Consider the following 21,790-nt stretch of genomic DNA (forward strand, 5'->3'; position numbering starts at 1 on the left):
CAATGAAATGGCATCTGCTGTGGATGTGTTGTGCCAGTAGAGAAATTGGAATAGATCCAAGACCACTTCTCAAACAGAAGTGTATATGTATCATCACCAAACTGTCAAAACACTTCAACACTGCTACTGCACAATAGTAATTGAGGAAGGTTACCATGTTCTTCTTCGGCACCAGCATAAATGAAGCCTGTTTAAAGCAAATGGGTACCTCAGAACACCAAATTGAGAGTTTAAAGATCTCAATGAATGCTCCAGCCAGTTGATCAGCACAGGTCTTTCGTACTCAGTCAGATACGTATCTTGCTTGGATGCTTGCAATGGGTTCACTCTCCTGAAGGATGCTTTCACATTGGCATTGAGACTGAAATCATAGGATCTTCAGGGCTGTGAGAGTTTGTGATGGTTCCTCCATGTTTTGACAGTAAAAGTGAGCATTGAGCTCACCTGGAAGCAAAGCACTTGTTGTCACCTATGTCACCTGGTCTGACTTTGTAAGAGGTGGTAGCGTTCAAGCCATACCACAGCTAACAAACATCCTTCATTGATTCAAGTTGAGTCTGGAATTGCCTTTTTGCCCTTGAGATGACCTTCCAGAGTTTGTAGCTGGACCTCTTGTAACTTTCTTGGTCACCAGACTTGAATGCCTCCAATTTGGCCCTCAGCAGATTGTGGATCTCATGGTTCATCCAGGCTTCTGGTTGGGGGTAAGTCCCTTATCTCTGGGCATTCATTTTGGTTAATTATTTCTACAACATTTCTGAAACATACATATTTTTCAAAAAGTGTGGCATTCTGAACTGGACTCAATACTAAAAATGCAACGGAATTAATATTTTATAGAAGTTCATTACGATGTCCCTGATTTTGCTCATACTGAATGATGGTGGGAGCTTGAAGAACAGAATGACCTGTCGTTGTTCCTTTCTGTGAGGAGTATCACAGAATGGATTACAAAGACATAGGAATTTCAAAAAGGAATTCCAAAATACATGCCAGGTAAAGGTATGGCTACCACTGGTGGATGATGGAAATTAGGGATGTACAAGAAGTTAGAATTAGAAAAAAGAAGGAATCAAGTGTGAGTGAAGTTGAAAGCAGGGTCATAGTGGTACTGAAAACATGGATGGAAATTTTAAGATTACCAGAATGGAGAAGCTCTTACCCTCACTTTGTTCACAGCCTATCAGATTACTAAGGGGGAGCTGCAAGGATATATTTGTCTTTTGCATGAAGCCAGCATTGATCAACAGGAATAGAACCAGTGGTCTGGTTCTGCATCTTATATTCCTATTGAAATGCCATGTCTATTGCACAACATCTGTTCCTAGTTCTATAATATAGTGTAGCATGTTGTGATTCATGCTTGATGCTATGAGGTGATTCATGCTGTAACAAACAAGAGGAAATCTGCAGATGCTGGAAGTCCAAGCAACACACACAAAATTCTGGAGGAACTAAGAAGGCCAGGAAGCATCTATGGAAAAGAGTACAGTCAATGTTTCGGGCCAGGACCCTTCATCAGGGCTGGAAAAATGATGAGGGTCAGAGTAAGAAAATAGGGGAGGGGAGGAAGAACCACAAGGTGATAGGTGATACCAGGAGTGGGGAGGGGTAGGACAGAGCTGGGAAGTTGATTGGTGAAAGAAATTCAGGGCTGGAGAAGGGTGAATCTGATAGGAGAGGACAAAGGCCATGGAGGAAAGGGAAGGGAGAGGAGCACCAGAGGAAGGTGTTGGGTAAGTAAGGAGATAAAGTGAGAGGAACATGGGTCCGGGGAATAGTGAAGGAGAAGAGGGGCATTACCAGAAGTTTGAGAAGCTGATGTTCATGCCATCAGGTTGGAGGCTACCCAGACGGAATATAATACGTTGTTCCCCTACCTGAGTGTAGCCTCATCATGACAGTAAAACAGGCCATGGACTGTCATGTCGGAATGTCGTTTTAAGTGATTTATCCAGTAATCTCTTTGATCGAATCCTAGCCAATATTATCAGTTTAATTTTGTCAGGATCATCATCAATTGCTCTATCACCGTTACTCTGCCATGTTATGTGCTTTTTATCAGGCACCATTCCAACACTGTTTACAGGATGAGGTGGCATCACTTGGCTCAGATCAAATAAACTGATGGAGGAACTCAAAGAGTCAGAAAGCATCTATAGATGGAAATAGACAGTTAATATTTCAGCTTGAAGCTCTTCATTTAGAATGGAGATAAGTGAAGAATCTTGATGCAAGGTCCACATATACAATCGTAATTCTAAGCAATCCAGATACTGGGTTGTTCGGAGCCATGCTTTGTGTGCTGTGGTATTATTTCAATGAAAAGTCATGAACTTCCTCTGAATTTCATGAAGTCTGCAATTTTCTGATTTTCTGTGAATCTGACCTTTTAAAAAGGAGCCCAGACAGGGATAGAGTAATTCAATAATCTGGAAAGTATGCAAGGCCATGATTTTGGCCTAGCAGTGTGTGTGCTGTGAATAGCATTGACATTCATACAGTTACAGCCTATGTAAGATCTGTTTTGTCATTACTTAAAACAGTAATGCCAGCATTACTGTCAAACCCCAGAGTCTAGTACTGAGAGCTCATCTCAGGAGATATTCATTAAGGAAGATATTTGTTGGCATGGCTGGCCTCTATTTTTCCCTAGTCCACTCCCAGCCCTGTCAGGTCTTCATCATCCCCAATAATCTCTTGCCTAACACTCTTCCAACTCTTCTCCCTGCCAGTCTTCAACTTTGTGCTCTACTGACTGAACTGGACAAACTGGACCACTGCAGAAATAGTACTCGAGATCCATCACTCACATTCTACAAGGATCTTCCCACTACCTGATCTTCCTCCCTCGCAACCATTGACTGAACACCTTTCCACCCTCCGTAACTTCAGGACTCAGGACTTGCCCGTTTTCCTTTGAGCTCTCTATATGGTAGAATAAGCAGGTCCTTGTGTGTGTAAGCCACACTACCTAGCTGAATGCGACAGACCTAATGAGCTGAAGAATTTCTATAGCACAAGGTCCTGGAACAAGACATTTTCTGGCCAGCAACACACCATTTTGAGCCCTCAGATTGATGGATGCAATACAAAGGACTGCCCCCCACAGTGTCAGGCATTAATTGAAATTTACTTTCCAATCTACACGAATTGTGCTTGCCTGGTTAGACCCAGAAAAATCATGTGTTTCTGCAGTTTAAAAGACCACATTCAAAACTCACTAGGTATCAGGCTGAAAGGCCTCTTTAAGATTTAAATCCAGTGTTTGACAAATCTGCCAGAGCTTTTAGTTTGTAACAGGTAGAATAGGTAAAGAAGAACCTGTAGATGTAGTCAACTTGGATTTTTAGAAAATCTTGATACAAAGTCTCACATAAAAGATTAATGTGCAAAATTGATGTGTGTGGTATTGGGGCAATTTGTTGACATTTATTGGTACCTGATGGATAGACAGGAAACAGAGAGTGGCAATAAATGGTCATTTTACAGGTGCCTGGTGTCAGTAAACCAAGGAACTGATAGTTGACTTCAGGAATGGGAAATCAAGGAAAACACACCAGTCGTCATCGAGGGGTCAGAAGTGAAAAGGGTGAACAGTTTCAAGTTCCTGGGTCTCAAAATGTCCGCGGATCTATCCCGGGCCCAATGTATTGTTGCAATTATAAAGAAGTCAATACAGCGGCTACATTTCTTTAGGAGTTTGAGAAGAATTGGCATCTCACTAAGGCACTCGCAAATATCTACAGGTATGCCATGGAGAGCATCCTAACTGGTTGCTCCACTCTTTGGTCTGGAGGAGCCATGGCACAGGATTGGAAAACACTGCTGAAAGCTCTATCATGGGCACTTGCTTCCCCATCACCAAGGACAGTTTCAAAAGGCAATGCCTCAGAAAGGCAGTGTCCATCATTAGGGACTCCCGTCACCCAGGATATGCCCTCTTCTCATTGCTATCATCAAGGAGGAGGTACAAGAGCTCGAAGGCACACACACACACACTCACGCCAACATTTCAGGAACAGATTTTCCCCTTCCACCATCAGATTTATGAGTGGACAATGAACGCACAAACACTACCTCAGTATTTTTTTTCTTTCTCTCTCTTTTTGCACTACTGTACTTACTTGATTTAACTATTTTAAAATAAACTTGTTGTAATTTATAGCTTTTATTATTATGCACTGCTGCTGCAAAACAACAAATTTCACAACATATGCCAGTGGTAATAAACCTAATTCTGACTGTTCATGGGTACCAGAGGTATTGGAGCTCTGGATGAGGATCACAATGTAATAATTTAAAAGTTTACCTGTAACACTAAACTGTGTGATGGGTGGCACTGTGAGTTATGAGGAGGATACAAAGGGTTCAAGGTAATTGAGAAAAAGGGCAAAAAAAACCCAGCAACATACAGTAGAATGTGGATAAGCGTGAAGTTATTCAGATTGGTAAGAACAATAAAAGGAGGTGCATTGTTTAAACTATTCTACGTTAGAGAAACCAAACACAAATGCAGACCACATGCACTCGGGCTGCAGGCTGATCTTAGCTTTCTGTTGCAAGCCCTTTAGTTCTCAGTCCCATTCCTCTTCCAAACTATCTCTCAGCATTCCCCTTTACTGCCATAGCGAGGCCCAAAGTTAAGCAGAGGAACCACACCTTATCTTACGCCTGGGCACCTTGCAACCCTCTGGAAGGAATACTTAATTTTCCAACTTTAGTCAGACTGCCCTCTCAGTGCCAAGTCCCTTTCTCACTCCAGTTCCTTAAATGCCTCAATGCAGCTCACGTTGGTCATCACCTGTTCCGTTTTAACTGATCTCTGCTTAGACTTTTGTCTTACCCTTCTCCTTCCAGCTACACCTTACGAGCTGACACTCCTCCACTCTTCCCCAGAACTGAGAAAGGGTCTCTGACCTGAAATGGTAACTGATTTCACTTTCCACACATGCTGCCTGACTGGCTGAGTTCTTTCAGCATTTCTGCTTTTGTTACAGATTCCAGCATCTGGAGTTTTATACGTTTTCCATGTCACGGCTTCATTCTCGAGTAGCCCCTTGATACGGGTGTTTTTGTTAACATTCAGTTTGATCCTGTGTTATGGTGATACCTTGATATGTAAATTATGGATATATCACAGCACATCTCCAAATGACATCCTCTGGTGTGAGGGAGGTCATTCTTTCCAAAGGAGCCTCTTCATTTTTCAGTCTCTGATGTTCTTGCTTGCAGTGCTCCTGAGCTGTCTCTTTCTGTCCCTCGTGCTTTCTCTTTTTTCAGTTTTCCTCAGAATAATCGCAATTCCTTCATCATTGTTGGGTTAACATCCTTGAACTTCATACCTGACAGGACTGTGAAAGTAGATTGATGACACACTATTTAAGCAGTGTATGATGAATATTTTATGAGGGATGTGGACATTACTGCTAAGTTCAATATTTATTACCTGCCCCTAATTACCCTTCAGGAGGTGGTAATGAAATGCCTCCTAGACCATGAGATGTAGATACATGCACGGAATGCGCAGTTATGTGTAAGTAACCACAAGTTTTCTGGGCTGCTTCAGATGGGAATTTAGTATCAGCCACGCTACCGAGAACTTGGATCGTGTGTGGGCCAAGTTGACATAATTCCTGCTCTGAAGGCAAAAGGTAAACTACATGTTTTATTTTATAGAACAAGACATCTGTGTGGTCATTGTTACTTCCGGTAACTTATCATCAATTTATTCAACAAAATAATCAAGTAAATTCCACATCTGCCTGGATAGAAACGTGAATTCATATCTTCAGATCATTAGTCCATAATTACTATACAACCATAAACTATATGCCCCTTCTCAGAGGCGACTATAAATGAGCAAATCATCTTCTCAGTGACAAAATAACACTAAAAGTTTCAGTGACACTTAACAAGAAATATTCCACCTTATTTTCAAGTGAATAATCATATATTGCAGAGGAATGAAGATGGAGGTTTAGGATTGAGAATATTTTATTAATTCAAAGGATTAGTTATATACTTCATATTATTAATGTGCTCCCCATTTATCCAGTGGAAACAAATATATAGTTTCTTTGTTGTAGATTCATTGAAGTCTCAAAGGATTCCTTACACCTAATATTTCAAAAGCTGTTTGTTAATAATACTAAACAAGGAATACAGGAACGTAAAGATGATGTAAGAAATCCTGAACAAATATGGTCCTGATGTTATGCCTGAAAGAACTTATGCTTTATTGATCATTAACCTGTTTCTGATATATCTGCAGATATTCCCAAATAGGCAAGATAAAAGACAAGTGCATTGGGATAATGGGTGGAATCTCAGTTTGGAATAAATCCATTATTAAATAATTAGCTTGTGCTTCTGTATTTAGAGCAACAAGAGGCATGCACCATCAGATGCTTAACATTTTTGTCAATTCAGTATTCACAAGGGTTCTCAATTACTTTAAAATGTGTGACTTGATATGAACTAGTAATAAATTAATAGCACCAAGGATAAGGCATTGGTGCCTCAGCAGAAAATGGAATAGAGATTGGGAGGAAATCCAGTCACTGTGTTCAGTACAGTTGGGGTAGTCAGTCTTTAGAAACATAGAAATCCTACAGCACGGTACAGGCCCTTCGGCCCACAAAGCTGTGCCAAATAAGTCCTTACCTTAGAACTACCTAGTCTTTACCCATGGCTACCCATTTTTTTCTAAGCTCCATGTAGCCATCCAGGAGTCTCTTAAAAGACCCTATCGTTTCCGCCAACACCGCTGCCGCCGGCAGCCCGTTCCACACACTCACCACTCTGCGTAAAAAACTTACCCCGACATCTCCTCTGTACCTACTTCCAAGCACCTTAAAACTATGCCCTCTTGTGCTAGCCATTTCAACTGTGGGGAAAAGCCTCTGACTATCTACATGACCAGTGCCTCTCATTATCAGGTCACCTCTCATGCTCTGTCGCTCCAAGGAGAAAAGGCCGAGTTCACTCAACCCATTCTCATAAGGCATGCGCCCCAATCCAGGCAACATCCTTGTAAATCTCCTCTATTTATTATGTTATTCTATGGTTTCCACGTCCTTCCTGTAGTGAAGTGATCAGAAATAAGCACAGTACTCCAAGTGGGGTCTGACTAGGGTCCTATATAGCTGCAATAATGGTATCATTTGCAGAGTTGCCCAGCAAGACAAAGAGTTTGATTCTAACTCCAAAGTCTGGGTTTAAAATTTACATTAACATCCAGAGGAATACACGTACCAATGAAAGGGTATCTGTCATCCAATGGGTTATGGGAGCTGTTCACCATCCCCTTTAAACTGGTATAAAAATGGAAAAGGCCAGGAGCCTGTATGCCATGGCTATCGGATCATAATTCTGTGCATAAATTCTTCCACCACTTCATACCATTGAAGGAAACTATAATGACACGAATATGATATTGAGCTCAGATTTAAGGAGTTGCAACATTGGCTGAGAAATCTGTGCAGGGATTAATGCAAATTAATAAAGAGCCATTGCTGCAAGCATTAATAGGATGCCAAAAAGCAAGGCATTGAACCATGAAGCATTACAGCCGAGCACACAGAGCCCAGAGTGGAAGTAGCGATAGAAATTGAGACACTGATTGCTCGACCATGAAGTACTGGGAAAGAAAGAAATAAGTGCATAGAATCTCATTTATGCAGCACTTTTCACTGCAGGACATTTTAAAGTGCGTTCCAGCAGCTTTGTGTTTTATGAAGTATGGAGACTCATACAGAAACTAGTCACCTTTTATGCAACAGCAAAGTTCCTCAAAAAACAAGATGATTGTGACTGGGTCATTTAGCCTTTGGGTTGGTGTACAAACAAATGTGAACACCCATGGATACATTAACATGGATCTTTTTCCTGTCTTGCTTTAACACTTCATGCAGAACTGCTTCTCCAATCCCCTGAAGTGAAATCAGGGATCATTTGCTCATGTGTCTGCAATGGGACTTAAACCCACAATTTACCATCATGAAATCAAAAATGCTACAAATTCGGAGCATTCCCCAACAGAGAAAGTAATCTGTATATTCGAGGCAGAAGATGATTTTGAACAAAAATCTCTTGGATGTAATCTGAAATGATTGTGTGATGCTGGCAATAAACACCAATTTATAGAAAAATTGATATCTGAGAAGTGTCAGAATAACTAACTATCCTGTTCTTCTATTCTATCACACAGAAAATAAATTAAATGGAATGACACCTTGATTGTAATCTGAAATTATTGTGTGGTGTTGGGATTAAATACCTGAACCTCCATCTAAAATCTTCTTTGCATTGGGACTGAAATAGGAATAGGCATAATTAGCCAAATGATGACCTCTGTGGTCTGACGATGGTGGACTGTCATTGGGTTAAGATGTTTGCTGGCCTGGGTTAGCATCAGTGGCATCAGCAAGTGGTCTGCCACCTGTCCTCAGGGGAAGGAGAGATGAGGAACAATGGAGCAGCGTCTGGAGATGTGTAATGAAGGGACGGGAGAGAGAGCTGTCTGGAGTGGCTCCCCCTTTGAACCCTGAACTGTTTGAAGTGATGGACAGGCGATCTGGTGATGTGTAATGAAGGGACGGGAGAGAGAGCTGTCTGGAGCGGCTCCCCCTTTGAACCCTGAACTGTTTGAAGTGATGGACAGGCGATACCCCAGCAGGGGGATAAAAAGGGACAGGTTCGCTAAGGCGACACACACGACACCTGAGGTAACGAGACCCTGGAAGCGGTGCGCCTCTCACGAGTCGGTGGGAAGTACTGGACCTTAAACGCACAGGGTGGAGAGGTACGATCAGCAGGAACCCGGTGTGTGTCCACCCTCGCTTGGGTGCCGGGTTCACTGCAGAGGATCAACCGCATCTGGAGGAGGGGTCACAGTCGGTGACCTCAGGCGACATCACAAAGGACCCGCCCAGAAAGCTGCTTATGAGCAATATCGCCGGTCTGTGAGTGGAAGCCGTTTCTGAATGATCGGTCATTCTCGTTCTCTCTCTCCCTCCCCCCACGTTGTCCATCGCCATGGCAACGATTACTGTGAACTGAACTACTAAATTGGACTGAACTTTGTGTCACTTTGAAATTGGTCATTTATCCCTAGACAATGATAGAGCTTGATTGGTATTGTTATCTTAATTCTGTGCACATGTGTGTTTATCATTGCTGAACTGTTGCATTTATTATCCTTTCGATTACTGTGTTGCTTGTTTCTTTAATAAAACTTTCTTAGTTCTAGTAATCCAGACTCCAACTGAGTGATCCATTTCTGCTGGTTTGGCAACCCAGTTACGGGGTTATCCTGTTCCTGTTCTTCATTACACATTATCCAGTATCCTGTTCTTCTATTCTATCACACAGAAAATAAATTAAATGGAATGACACCTTGATTGTAATCTGAAATTATTGTGTGGTGTTGGGATTAAATACCTGGACCTCCATCTAAAATCTTCTTTGCATTGGGACTGAAATAGGAATAGGCATAATTAGCCAAATGATGACCTCTGTGGTCTGACGATGGTGGACTGTCATTGGGAACACCTGAGTACTAAAGGTTGCCCTGTTGGACTGAGATCATAAAGTTTTACTCTCAATGAAGAATTAAGCCAAAAAAAAAACCTTCTACTGGAAACGTTACCAATGGTTAATTATCATATACAAGATATTAAAGGCCTGTTAGGCTCTGCCAGATATTCACAGTTCCACTCAGTGTCTAATTTATCTCTGTTTAAATAGACACTGCAAGGAAAACCACAGTTCCCTCCCTAGCTGGGGCACCTACTGCATTAATAAACAGAATAAAAATAACATAATTCAAATTGTATTTTAACATAAGGCAAAAAAAATTTGGAGCACTCAACAAGTTTGGAAGCATCTGCAAAGAGCAAAGCAGACTTAATGTTTTAGATTGAAGACCCTTCTCTGATGCTGTCTGTGGTATTTCTCAGCACCTGGGAGACCTGACACAGATTGGAGGACTGGTTTTCTCTTTCCTTTGGGGCACCTTCACTCTGTCTGCTGAGAAAGGCAGGATCTCCCAGTTGCTACCCATTTCAATTCAGCTTACCATTCCCATTCTGAAATATTCATCATACCGTGTTGGGCAGCACAGTAGCATGGTGATTAGCACAGTGCTTTATAGTACCAGCCACCTGGATTCAATTCCCACCACTGTCTGCAAAGAGTTTCTCCCTATCATTGTGTGGGTTTCTTCTGGGTACTCTGGTTTCCTCCTATAGTCCAAAGATGAACCAGTTGGTGGGTTAATTGGTCATTGTAAATTGTCCTGTGATTAGGCTAGGGTTAGGCTGGGCCGATTGTTTGACAGGCCAGAAGGGCCTATTCTGTACTGTATCTCAATAAAATAAATAAAATAAAATATCCTCTACTACCATGACAAGACCAAACTCAGGTTGGTTGAGCAACCCTTTATAGTCCACCTTGGAAGCCTCAAACTCAATGGCATAAATATCAATTTTCTGACTTCCAGTAATTTCACTCCCAGCTCTCCTTCCCTCTTTTTCCATTTCCCATTCTGGTTACCTTCTCACCCTTTCTCTTCACTTCACCTGTCCATCACATCCCTCTGTTTTCCTCCTCCTTCCCTTTCTTCCATGGTTCAATGTCTCTCTTAGAAGATTCCTTCATCTCCAGCTCTTTATCTTATTCACTTCTCCACTCCCAGCTTTTCACTTCATCTATTACTATGCTACCCACCTCCCCCTTTCTTCCTCACCTGGTCTCATGTATCACCTGCTAGCTTGTATTCCTTCCCCTCCCCTCACTGAATGATAGTGGCTTCTGCCCAATTCCTTTCCAGCCCTCATGAAAGTTCTCAGCCCAAAAGGTTAACAGTTTATTCCCCTCCATAGATGTTGCCTAACTTGGTGAGTTCCTCCTGAATTTTGTGTGTGTTACCCTTCTATCTCTTTTGCCATGCTGATGAAGGAAGTCCAATCAGACATGTCAACTCATGTGGGATGACACTAAGTTGGGTGGCAGTGTTAGCTGTGAGGAGGATGCTAAGAGGATGCAGAGTGACTTGGATAGGTTGGGTGAGTGGGCAAATTCATGGCAGATGCAATTTAATGTGGATAAATGTGAAGTTATCTACTTTGGTGGCAAAAATAGGAAAACAGCTATTATCTGAATGGTGGCCGATTAGGAAAAGGGGAGGTGCAACGAGACCTGGGAGTCATTATATACCAGTCATTGAAAGCGGGCATGCAGGTACAGCAGGCGGTGAAAAAGGCGAATGGTATGCTGGCATTTATAGCGAGAGGATTCGAGTACAAGAGCAGGGAGGTACTACTGCAGTTGTACAAGGCCTTGGTGAGACCACACCTGGAGTATTGTGTGCAGTTTTGGTCCCCTAATCTGAGGAAAGACATCTTTGCCATAGAGGGAGTACAAAGAAGGTTCACCAGATTGATTCCTGGGATGGCAGGACTTTCATATGATGAAAGACTGGATGAACTGAGCTTGTACTCGTTGGAATTTAGAAGATTGAGGGGGGATCTGATTGAAACGTATAAAATCCTAAAGGGATTGGACAGGCTAGATGCAGCAAGATTGTTCCCGATTGTTGGGGAAGTCCAGAACAAGGGGTCACAGTTTGAGGATAAAGGGGAAGCCTTTTAGGACCGAGATTAGGAAAAACTTCTTCACACAGAGAGTGGTGAATCTGTGGAATTCTCTGCCACAGGAAACAGTTGAGGCCAGTTCATTGGCTATATTTAAGAGGGAGTTAGATATGGCCCTTGTGGCTATGGGGATCAAGGGGTATGGAGGGAAGGCTGGGGCAGGGTTCTGAGTTGGATGATCAGCCATGATCATAATAAATAGCGGTGCAGGCTCAAAGGGCCGAATGGCCTACTCCTGCACCTATTTTCTATGTTCACTCTCCTGAGATTACAGCCTGACCTGCTGAGTGTTCCTAGCATTTATTAGTAGTTTTACAGCACATGCATTATTTTTCTTTCATCTGTCTTTTTCTACTTCAAAAATCATTCTAAATTTATTGATGTGAATGAAAATGTGCTGACTATTATAACAATGCTGAATGATTGATCGATGGCCATGAATGCAAATATAGTTGTTGGCCTTCCTCCTCATTATGATGCCAACAGCAGTTTGCTTTCGGTCAGTGCTGGTTTGAGCATGGATATTCCAGTCTTTGAAGAAACCATGGCAAGAGCAAATCTCATTTGTTGTTTGGCTGGACCTTTAGAAATTGGCTGGAGTAGAGGCACATGATATCCAAGTGATATCAATTTATTTAATGCTATATTAAGATAAAGCATGTTTGGAAATTGTTTAGGATGTGTGAAATACTTAGCTGTAAATATTTCAAACTGTACCTCAAAAACTAAAATGACAGCTAAAGAACAGATTGTAGTTGGAGTAGAGTTGAGAAGCTTGGGCAAAAAAAAACTATTCTTGCAAATACATAGTCATAGTCGTAGTCATACTTTATTGATCCCGGGGGAAATTGGTTTTCGTTACAGTTGCACCATAAATAATAAATAGTAATAGAAATAGTAATAGTAATATTACTATCAGTAAATAGTATTAGTAAATAGTATATACAGTGCATTCTGGTTAATTAGCCCATCGGTTAATCAGGTCAGCCACTTATTTGGGACAACTCTTAAAAAACAAACAAAAACTAATCAAGAAAATAGCTGGAATTCTCTTTGTTTATTTGGGACACTACGCTGCTTAATTTGGGAAGCAGGATGTCGCTGAGTAGTGGGGGGGAGTTGGGAGAGAGTGTTGCTTTCCTCGCCAGCAATTTGTTCTGTGCACAATATTTATTCAGTTTATTATTATTAATATTATTTGTTCTTTAACTTTTGTGCCTTTTTTTTGTATTGCCTCAGATCTGGAGTAATGATTATTTCATCTCCATTACATGTGAGTACAGGAAATTACATTAAACAATCTTGAATCTCGAGTCTTGAACAAATTGATCAAATATTCTGCATGATATATCATATCACCATTTCATTAACCTCGATGAAACCAGTATAAGTCACCCACTATTGTAAGTGTGGTGTTTTTGTTTTATTTGCTCTCTGTCTTCCAGGTCACCAGCACTGTCATTTCCCCAAATACTATACTGAAGAATTCATTATTTACCTATCAAACTACTGACCACTTTGCTGTGTTTAAAAGAAAAACATTATTTTCAAAATCTTTTTACGTCTACTCTCATTCAGCTGGCTTGGTAGGCTCAAACATTTCAGCAATTCAACCGCATTTGAGACTTTAAGATTGCAATGTGAAGCACAGGCTGCATGCTGTTCTCTCCCTCCTGCATTAATGTACCGAAGTCAATGGGATTGAATTCCCTATCAAAGATCAGGCTGCAGCACTACTGTGTATTGCCATTTGACAGGAGCAACCAAAGGCCAAGTTCTTTCTAATTAGCCGAGGGTAAATTCCCTTTACTTAGTTATTCATATTCCATTCCATAATATCTGTTGTTGAAATAGTAATGACAATCAATACTTAATCTAACACTCCAACTATGACCTGAACAATATTAGCTTGACCCCTGTAGTTACAAGTATCTGACTACAAAATTCATTTGAACAGTACCTGTTGTGTGTGTGGTGCAATGACTGATTTACTGCCAACAAGGAGCTATACAATCATTTACTATCTTCCTCAAATTATTAGCCATGACCATGTGCATAAGGATCCATCAAGAGGAAACTCATTTGGTGTTTAAATCTGTATGTTTAGACTAAGTCAATATGTATAAAAAGTAATGACACAAAACAACAACATATGTGTCATATGTAATACTCATTGTTAACAAGGACTGCTATTTCAAAACTGCACCACTTTAAGAATTTAAGTATGTGATTGATTAGTCATTTCAGTGAGGATATTAACCCCAAAGATCTCTGGCTTTGGAAGCTGGAAGGAAATCACAATGTTAATGCTTTCTACTGTCATAAGCTTTTCTGTATTTAATAATGTATGCTCATTGTTAGCTACAACTGACAATTGCCTTTATTTTATAGAGTGAAGGGTAAAGATGTTGATACATACAAAATTTTGACTAATCTTGAGAAGGAACATGCAAGTTTTAGTTCCCCACTTGTTCAACAAGCTTTCATTAGAAAATACTGAGGATGATCAACAGATCAGGCATTATCTGTAGAGGGAGAAACAGAGTTAAAGTTTTAGGATAGCTCTGCTGAAAGATTGATACATGTTAACTTTGCTTCTCTCTTCACAGATGCTGCTTGGCCTGCTGATTATCTGCATAATTTTTTTATATTTCCGATTTACAGCACCTTTAGTTTTTCGTATTTAGTTTTAGAAGCTGTTCAGAATCATTTATTTTACTAAAATTGGGAAAATTAATTTAAAAAATCATCTGACATAGTTGATAATTGCAAATTTAAGAATAATTTCTTAAATCAGTTTGTCATACATTTCCATCTGTAGCTGAAATCTATTCATACATTAATTCTTATCATTCAATTACCAGGTCACTATCAGATTCTGTTACAATGTTTCATAGACAATCACATTAAACCACATGCCTTACATATTATCCCACCTCTCTATATCTTGTTTACCTCAGTAAAGTTGCATCGGAATTTTTCCAGTTAGCGGACAACTTCCTCCTACGCCATTCTGACGTAGTTGGGAATCGCATACGAGGCAAGTTACAGCAGTGGTTTACCATTGCCTTCTGCCTGGTGAGTTTTTCAAAGTGATCACCAGCTCTTAACCCAGCACAGATGAAAGGCGTGCGGGGGAGCCGGCTGGCTTCGAACTCGGGACCTCCCGCCCTGCAGTCCTGCGCTGATGCCACAATGCCACTAGCTTGGACTTGTTTACCTATTAAGCATTTAAATATATGTCTTGGTATCCAGACTATGTATATACTCTTTTCCTTCAATTTTACAAATTCGTTTGATACACAGGCTCAGTAACTAGTTAACTTCTGAACACCTACAGCACAAGCTACATATTCAGAGTAATTGCTGCTGTAATCTGTCCAAAACCATGCCAAACTTCAAACTCAGAACATAAATAAAATATATATTGATCTCAATGTTCCCCAAGGGACAAATACATAATGCTTAAGTAACAATTACCTGATAGAACTGTAAAGATAGCAGCAAAGGCGTTCAGCTTTAACCCATCGATCACATTTGTGTAGTGGCAGATCTCTATACACATGAGACTGAGGCCAACGATCAGCAAGAGAATATAAAGGATTTCAGCCACAATGGACAACCAGAGGACACCTAAAGAAACAGATGAATGAGAGAAATAATTGTACCTCCAGTGTAAGGTGTAAGGAACCATCAGATTAAAAGCAACCACTAACTAGACATTGTTAAGCTACTAATCAAAGGAACCATCTTTTCTGATCTGTTATTTATGATTATATATCCTTCTTCCGATAGCAAGGTTGTTAAAATCAGGGGAAACTTGATGAGGTGTTAAATGTTCCTCTCCTCCCAGGCAATGTCTGATCTGATGATTATTTCTGTGGCTTCTAATATGGGCTGACCTTGGCTGTAGTGCCTTGTATAAACAATCACCATGAATTGATCAGCTAACATCCAAAATAATGATCACTCTGCTGAGGTGATGATACCTGTCAAATCATCCAGTAACAAAGCTCATTACCTTTGAGAAAAGATAGAAAGAAAATCACTGGGGAAAAATTGCTTAAAATATCATGAAAGCTCAGAAATTCATTTGCCTTTTATAAAACATGAGCATTATATGCGACTATAGCACTGTCTTTAAAGAATCACAGCAAAAAATCATAAGCTTAACTTGCAATGTATGACTACAGCATTGTTCACTTTGCAGATTGTCCTTCTCAGCACATGCATTACCGACTGCAGGATGTCACAGCTGTCAGTACACAGCCTTGCAGTCTGCATGGCAGTGTCACATTCCAGGAACACAACGGGATTTTCCAAGATTTATGAGCATCCAGACACACTCTGTTCATAAGTATTAAATTATCAGCTTGATGCTCCTGTATTTAGTGTTTTCTAAGTACAGGAGCAATGATCAAGGATGATTACAGCCTCCCCAATATAGGACTTTGAGCTTAGCAACTCAGGGAAAGAGAGCAATCCAACATTTTGGATGGAATTTGGACCAAACCAGGCAGCAAAAGCACAAGAGGCTGAAGATATAATTGCAGAGTTCTAACTTTAAGCTCACGGGGAGGATGCTTACAGCAACTTGGAACTTGCCATCACATGACTAATTCGTTCATTCCCAGTGCCCAAGAGAACTGGCATGTTAGCTTGAATCCAGTTTAGCTCAGTGGAAATGCACTTGTTTTGTGAAACATAACTTTTTTGCAAAATGGTTCAAATCAAAGATGTGCACATCAGCATTGAACTTCTAATTAAAGTTTCAGATTCAGCAACAGATCTAGAGTCACAGAGACATGCAGTACAGAAACTGGTCCACCATTTCTACAATGACCATCAATCATCTATTAATCCTGCTTTTTATTTTACCACATCCGCATTAACTACCCTCGTTCTGCCACTCCTTCATACACCAAGGGCAATTTACCTAACAACTTGTGGATCTTTGCAATTATAAAGAAATGAGGTTCCTCAAAACAAACCCACATAGTTACAGGGAGAATGTGCAAGCTACACAGGTCAGGAATGAACCTGGGTCTCTAGAGCTGTAAGGTAGTGGCTCTACTAACTGTGCTATTGTGTGAATGCTCCCTTTCAAAAGAGATTTCTTACAAGTCTATTCTGGTTTATCTTTTTTTAATCAGGTTAAGAGCCCACTTATCTGAAATCACTGGTGTGAGATTATTGGGAAACTTGGTTTTGGACAGAAAGTGAAAATCAAAACAAGTGCAGGTCCTGGAAAAATAAAACAGAAGCAAAAAAAACTGCTAACCAGGTTGGATACGTGGAAGAGAGACTGGGGTAATGTTTCTGGTCAAAGACTGTCAGAAATAGAAACCATAGAAACTACAGCACAGAAACAGGCCTTTTGGCCCTTCTTGGCTGTGCCGAACCATTTTTTGCCTAGTTCCACTGACCTGCACACGGACCATATCCCTCCATACACCTCCCATCCATGTATCTGTCCAATTTATTCTTAAATGTTAAAAAAGAACCCGCATTTACCACCTCGTCTGGCAGCTCATTCCATACTCCCACCACTCTGTGTGAAGAAGCCCCCCCCCCATGTTCCCTTTAAACTTTTCCCCCCTCACCCTAAACCCATGTCCTCTGGTTTTTTTCTCCCCTCGCCTCAGTGGAAAAATCCTGCTTGCATTCACTCTATCTATACCCATCATAATTTTATATACCTCTATCAAATCTCCCCTCATTCTTCTATGCTCCAGGGAATAAAGTCCTAACCTATTCAACCTTTCTCTGTAACTGAGTTTCTCAAGTCCTGGCAACATCCTTGTAAACCTTCTCTGCACTCTTTCAATCTTATTTATATCCTTCCTGTAATTTGGTGACCAAAACTGAACACAATACTCCTGATTCGGCCTCACCAATGCCTTATACAACCTCATCATAACATTCCAGCTCTTATACTCAATACTTTGATTAATAAAGGCCAATGTACCAAAAGCTCTCTTTATGACCCTATCTACCTGTGACGCCACTTTTAGGGAATTTTGTATCTGTATTCCCAGATCCCTCTGTTCTACTGCACTCCTCTGTGCCTTACCATTAACCCTGTATGTTCTACCTTGGTTTGTCCTTCCAACATGTAATACCTCACACTTGTCTGTATTAAACTCCATCTGCCATTTTTCAGCCCATTTTTCCAGCTGGTCCAAGTCTCTCTGGAGGCTCTGAAAACCTTCCTCACTGTCTACTACACCTCCAATCTTTGTATCATTAGCAAATTTGCTGATCCAATTTACCACATTATCATCCAGATCATTGATATAGATGACAAATAACGATGGACCCAGCACTGATCCCTGTGGCACACCACTAGTCACAGGCCTCCACTCAGAGAAGCAATTCTCTACCACCACTCTTTGGTTTCTTCCATTGAGCCAATGTCTAATCCAATTTACCACCTCTCCATGTATACCTAGCGAATGAATTTTCCTAACTAACCTTCCACGCGGGACCTTGTCAAAGGCCTTACTGAAATCCATGTAGACAATATTCACTGCCTTCCCTTCATCTACTTTCCTGGTAACCTCCTCGAAAAACTCCAATAGATTGGTCAAACATGACCTACCACGCACAAAGCCATGTTGACTCTCCCTAATAAGTCCCTGTCTATCCAAATGCTAGTAGATTCTGTCTCTTAGTACTCCCTCCAATAACTTACCCACTACCGACATTAAACTCACCGGCCTATAATTTCCCGGGTTACTTTAGGAGGAAAGAAAACAGTTTTGTTTTAAATTTCAGAGATAGTGGGGCTTCATTGTCCTCTCCCATCTTCCCTGAAGTTCAAAGCCAACAAATTCTCTATCCATTTCTGACAAAGGATTTTTGACCAAGATATTAACTCTGTTTCTCTGTCCATAAATGCTGCCTGATCTGTCATGTACTTGTAGAATTTTCTGCTTTATACTTGGGTTTGGACAAATTTCCCAGAGCCAGTTGTGTTGCAAAGCTGAACCTCCATTGACCAACACAGGGTGCTGCTATTTTAATTCAGCTCCCTTACACTAATGGCATCAATCTGTCCCTTCAGCACCAGGTCCTCTCTTGGTTTTAGCAGTGAATATGTTTGTTAGGAAAATAACAATCTGTATGTGAATTATTTGTTACGACCTATTATTTCTGGGCCACACGGATAATATTTTATACCTTATAGTGTTTTGCTTCTATTGCTGTCAAGTTCCAGTAACACTTCATTTATTTTTGGCCCCTAGGGGAAATGTGGTCAGCCTCGATGATAACCATTCTTAAAAAAATCATGTCTAACATTGCATGAAAAGTTTGCACACTCACAATGTCCCTATAATGTTGACTTCAGTGTGAACAGCTTTAAAATCCTGTAAACACAATGGCTTGTTTTATTTAGACTCCTATATTTTCAGACCAAACAATTGCAAGCATGACTCATCTATTGTACAGAAAATAAATGAATTTCCATTCCTTTTTTTGTCATGCTTGTGATTATCCAGTTCAGCAGAGCAGGCTTGATTAATACTTGGACAGGAGACCATCTTGGAATATAAGCTGCAGGAATTTAATGCCTAAAGAATTGATGATTCAACAAACTGAGACCTAAGGGAATTACAACTATTCCAAATAAAATTTTACACCTTTCTTTTCAAACTTCCTTTTGGTGTTTTTGTATTGAAAGCAGTAGGTTAGGAGCTTCCAGATAATTTTGGAAGATGAGCAATTCAGGTAAATAATCCCATGTATTAACTGAAACAGGGAGAGTAACTTGGCATCTTCTGAGCTGGCAGATCTCAATTAGGGCAGGACTAGGGGCAATATAGAAACATAGAAACATCGAAAATAGGTGCAGGAGTAGGCCATTCGGCCCTTCGAGCCTGCACCGCCATTTATTATGATCATCGCTGATCATCCAACTCAGAACCCTGCCCCAGCCTTCCCTCCATACCCCCTGATCCCCGTAGCCACAAAGGCCATATCTAACTCCCTCTTAAATATAGCCAATGAACTGGCCTCAACTGTTTCCTGTGGCAGAGAATTCCACAGATTCACCACTCTCTATGTGAAGAAGTTTTTCCTAATCTCGGTCCTAAAAGGCTTCCCCTTTATCCTCAAACTGTGACCCCTCGTTCTGGACTTCCCCAACATCGGGAACAGTCTTCCTGCATCTAGCCTGTCCAATCCCTTTAGGATCTTATACGTTTCAATCAGATCCCCCCTCAATCTTCTAAATTCCAACGAGTACAAGCTCAGTTCATCCAGTCTTTCTTCATATGAAAGTCCTGCCATCCCAGGAATCAATCTAGTGAACCTTCTTTGTACTCCCTCTATGGCAAGGATGTCTTTCCTCAGATTAGGGGACCAAAACTGCACACAATACTCCAGGTGTGGTCTCACCAAGGCCTTGTACAACTGCAGTAGTACCTCCCTGCTCCTGTACTCGAATCCTCTTGCTATAAATGCCAGCATACCATTCGCCTTTTTCACCGCCTGCTGTACCTGCATGCCCACTTTCAATGACTGGTGTATAATGACACCCAGGTCTCGTTGCACCTCCCCTTTTCCTAATCGGCCACCATTCAGATAATAATCTGTTTTCCTATTTTTGCCACCAAAGTGGATAACTTCACATTTATCCACATTAAATTGCATCTACCATGAATTTGTCCACTCACCCAACCTATCCAAGTCACTCTGCATCCTCTTAGCATCCTCCTCACAGCTAACACTGCCACCCAGCTTCGTGTCATCCGCAAACTTGGAGATGCTGCATTTAATTCCCTCATCCAAGTCATTAATATATATTGTAAACAACTGGGGACCCAGCACTGAGCCTTTCGGTACCCCACTAGTCACTGCCTGCCATTCTGAAAGGGTCCCGTTTATTCCCATTCTTTGCTTCCTGTCTGCTAACCAATTCTCCATCCACCTCAATACCTTACCCCCAATACTGTGTGCTTTAAGTTTGCACGCTAATCTCCTGTGTGGGACCTTGTCAAAAGCCTTTTGAAAATCCAAATATACCACATCCACTGGCTCTCCCCTATCCACTCTACTAGTTACATCCTCAAAAAATTCTATGAGATTCGTCAGACATGATTTTCCTTTCACAAATATGTTTTGTTAGTGAACAGAAAAGGAGCTGACGTGCTTGAATCTTGTTAGGTATACAGTCATCTCATCAAGACACAAGTGTTTCCTCACTGGATGAATGAAGATAGAGCTGCTTTATCACAACACTCACAGCTGAGTAGATCCAGCAAAATTGAATAGTCAACACTTAGTGTGCAGACGTAGAGTTTACACAGCGACAAGAGGAAGACAAAGGAAAGGTAAAATATTTTGAGGGTTGACCTTTTTATTTGACAGGTTTGGGAATTGTTTCGGATAAATTAACAGAAAACAGATGCTGTTCCAAATGCAAGTACTTTACTGTAAGAACTACAGATGGACCAGTATTATCCATAATGTTGGAATCTGGAACAAAAATCAGAATGCTGGAAGAACACAATAGTTCAAGCAGCATCTATGAAGGCAAAGGATGTAATTTCAGGACCAGAGGCTGCATCAGGAATATGGGGTCCTGAGAGCGAACAAGTAAGATTGCCAGTATCTAACATTGGGAAAGAAATGGAGGGATAGGTACAGAGGATTGTAGGTGATAGGTGGAACCAGATGGGGTGGAAATGAAGGGCAGGTGGTGTTATGTTTTGTAACTTCAAAACATTCAGCTCATTCAAAGGAAGACATGAGAGTCTGAAAATGTGGGTTAACTTTGAGTTTACTTTAAGTGAGGCTCACTCATATCACGTGGTAGTGTGATGATATATGCAATTCATGTATTTATACATGTAATTCATAATGAATTATTTAAACAAACAAGAGTGCTTAATCGAGCATATGTATTTACGAGATTACTCAAATATTACTGAAATATTAAATACACAACAGGTGGGGGAGGGGATTGCAGAGGCGGGCAAAGGGAAAAGTTTACACTCAGACTTGCGAGATGCCACACAAATAGGCACCACCCTTTAAAAAGTAAAGAAAAACAATTTAAATTATTGAAGAACCAGGAATTCTGGCATGGTTGACTTTGCATTGAGCATACATGTTCAGAAATTGGTCAG

General features: G+C 40.8%; 1 protein-coding gene across 1 annotated transcript in view; it reads right to left on the minus strand.

Moving 5' to 3' along the window:
• gsg1l2b (gsg1-like 2b) overlaps positions 1-21,790 on the minus strand; it is a 201,000-nt gene that overhangs the window by 154,680 nt on the left and 24,530 nt on the right. The window contains exon 3 of the mRNA XM_063074215.1: positions 15,138-15,290. Within this exon, the coding sequence (XP_062930285.1) occupies positions 15,138-15,290 (153 nt within the window). The remainder of the gene's footprint in view (positions 1-15,137; positions 15,291-21,790) is intronic.

Source organism: Mobula hypostoma, chromosome 22 (assembly GCF_963921235.1).
Source record: "Mobula hypostoma chromosome 22, sMobHyp1.1, whole genome shotgun sequence".
Lineage (NCBI taxonomy): Eukaryota > Metazoa > Chordata > Chondrichthyes > Myliobatiformes > Myliobatidae > Mobula > Mobula hypostoma.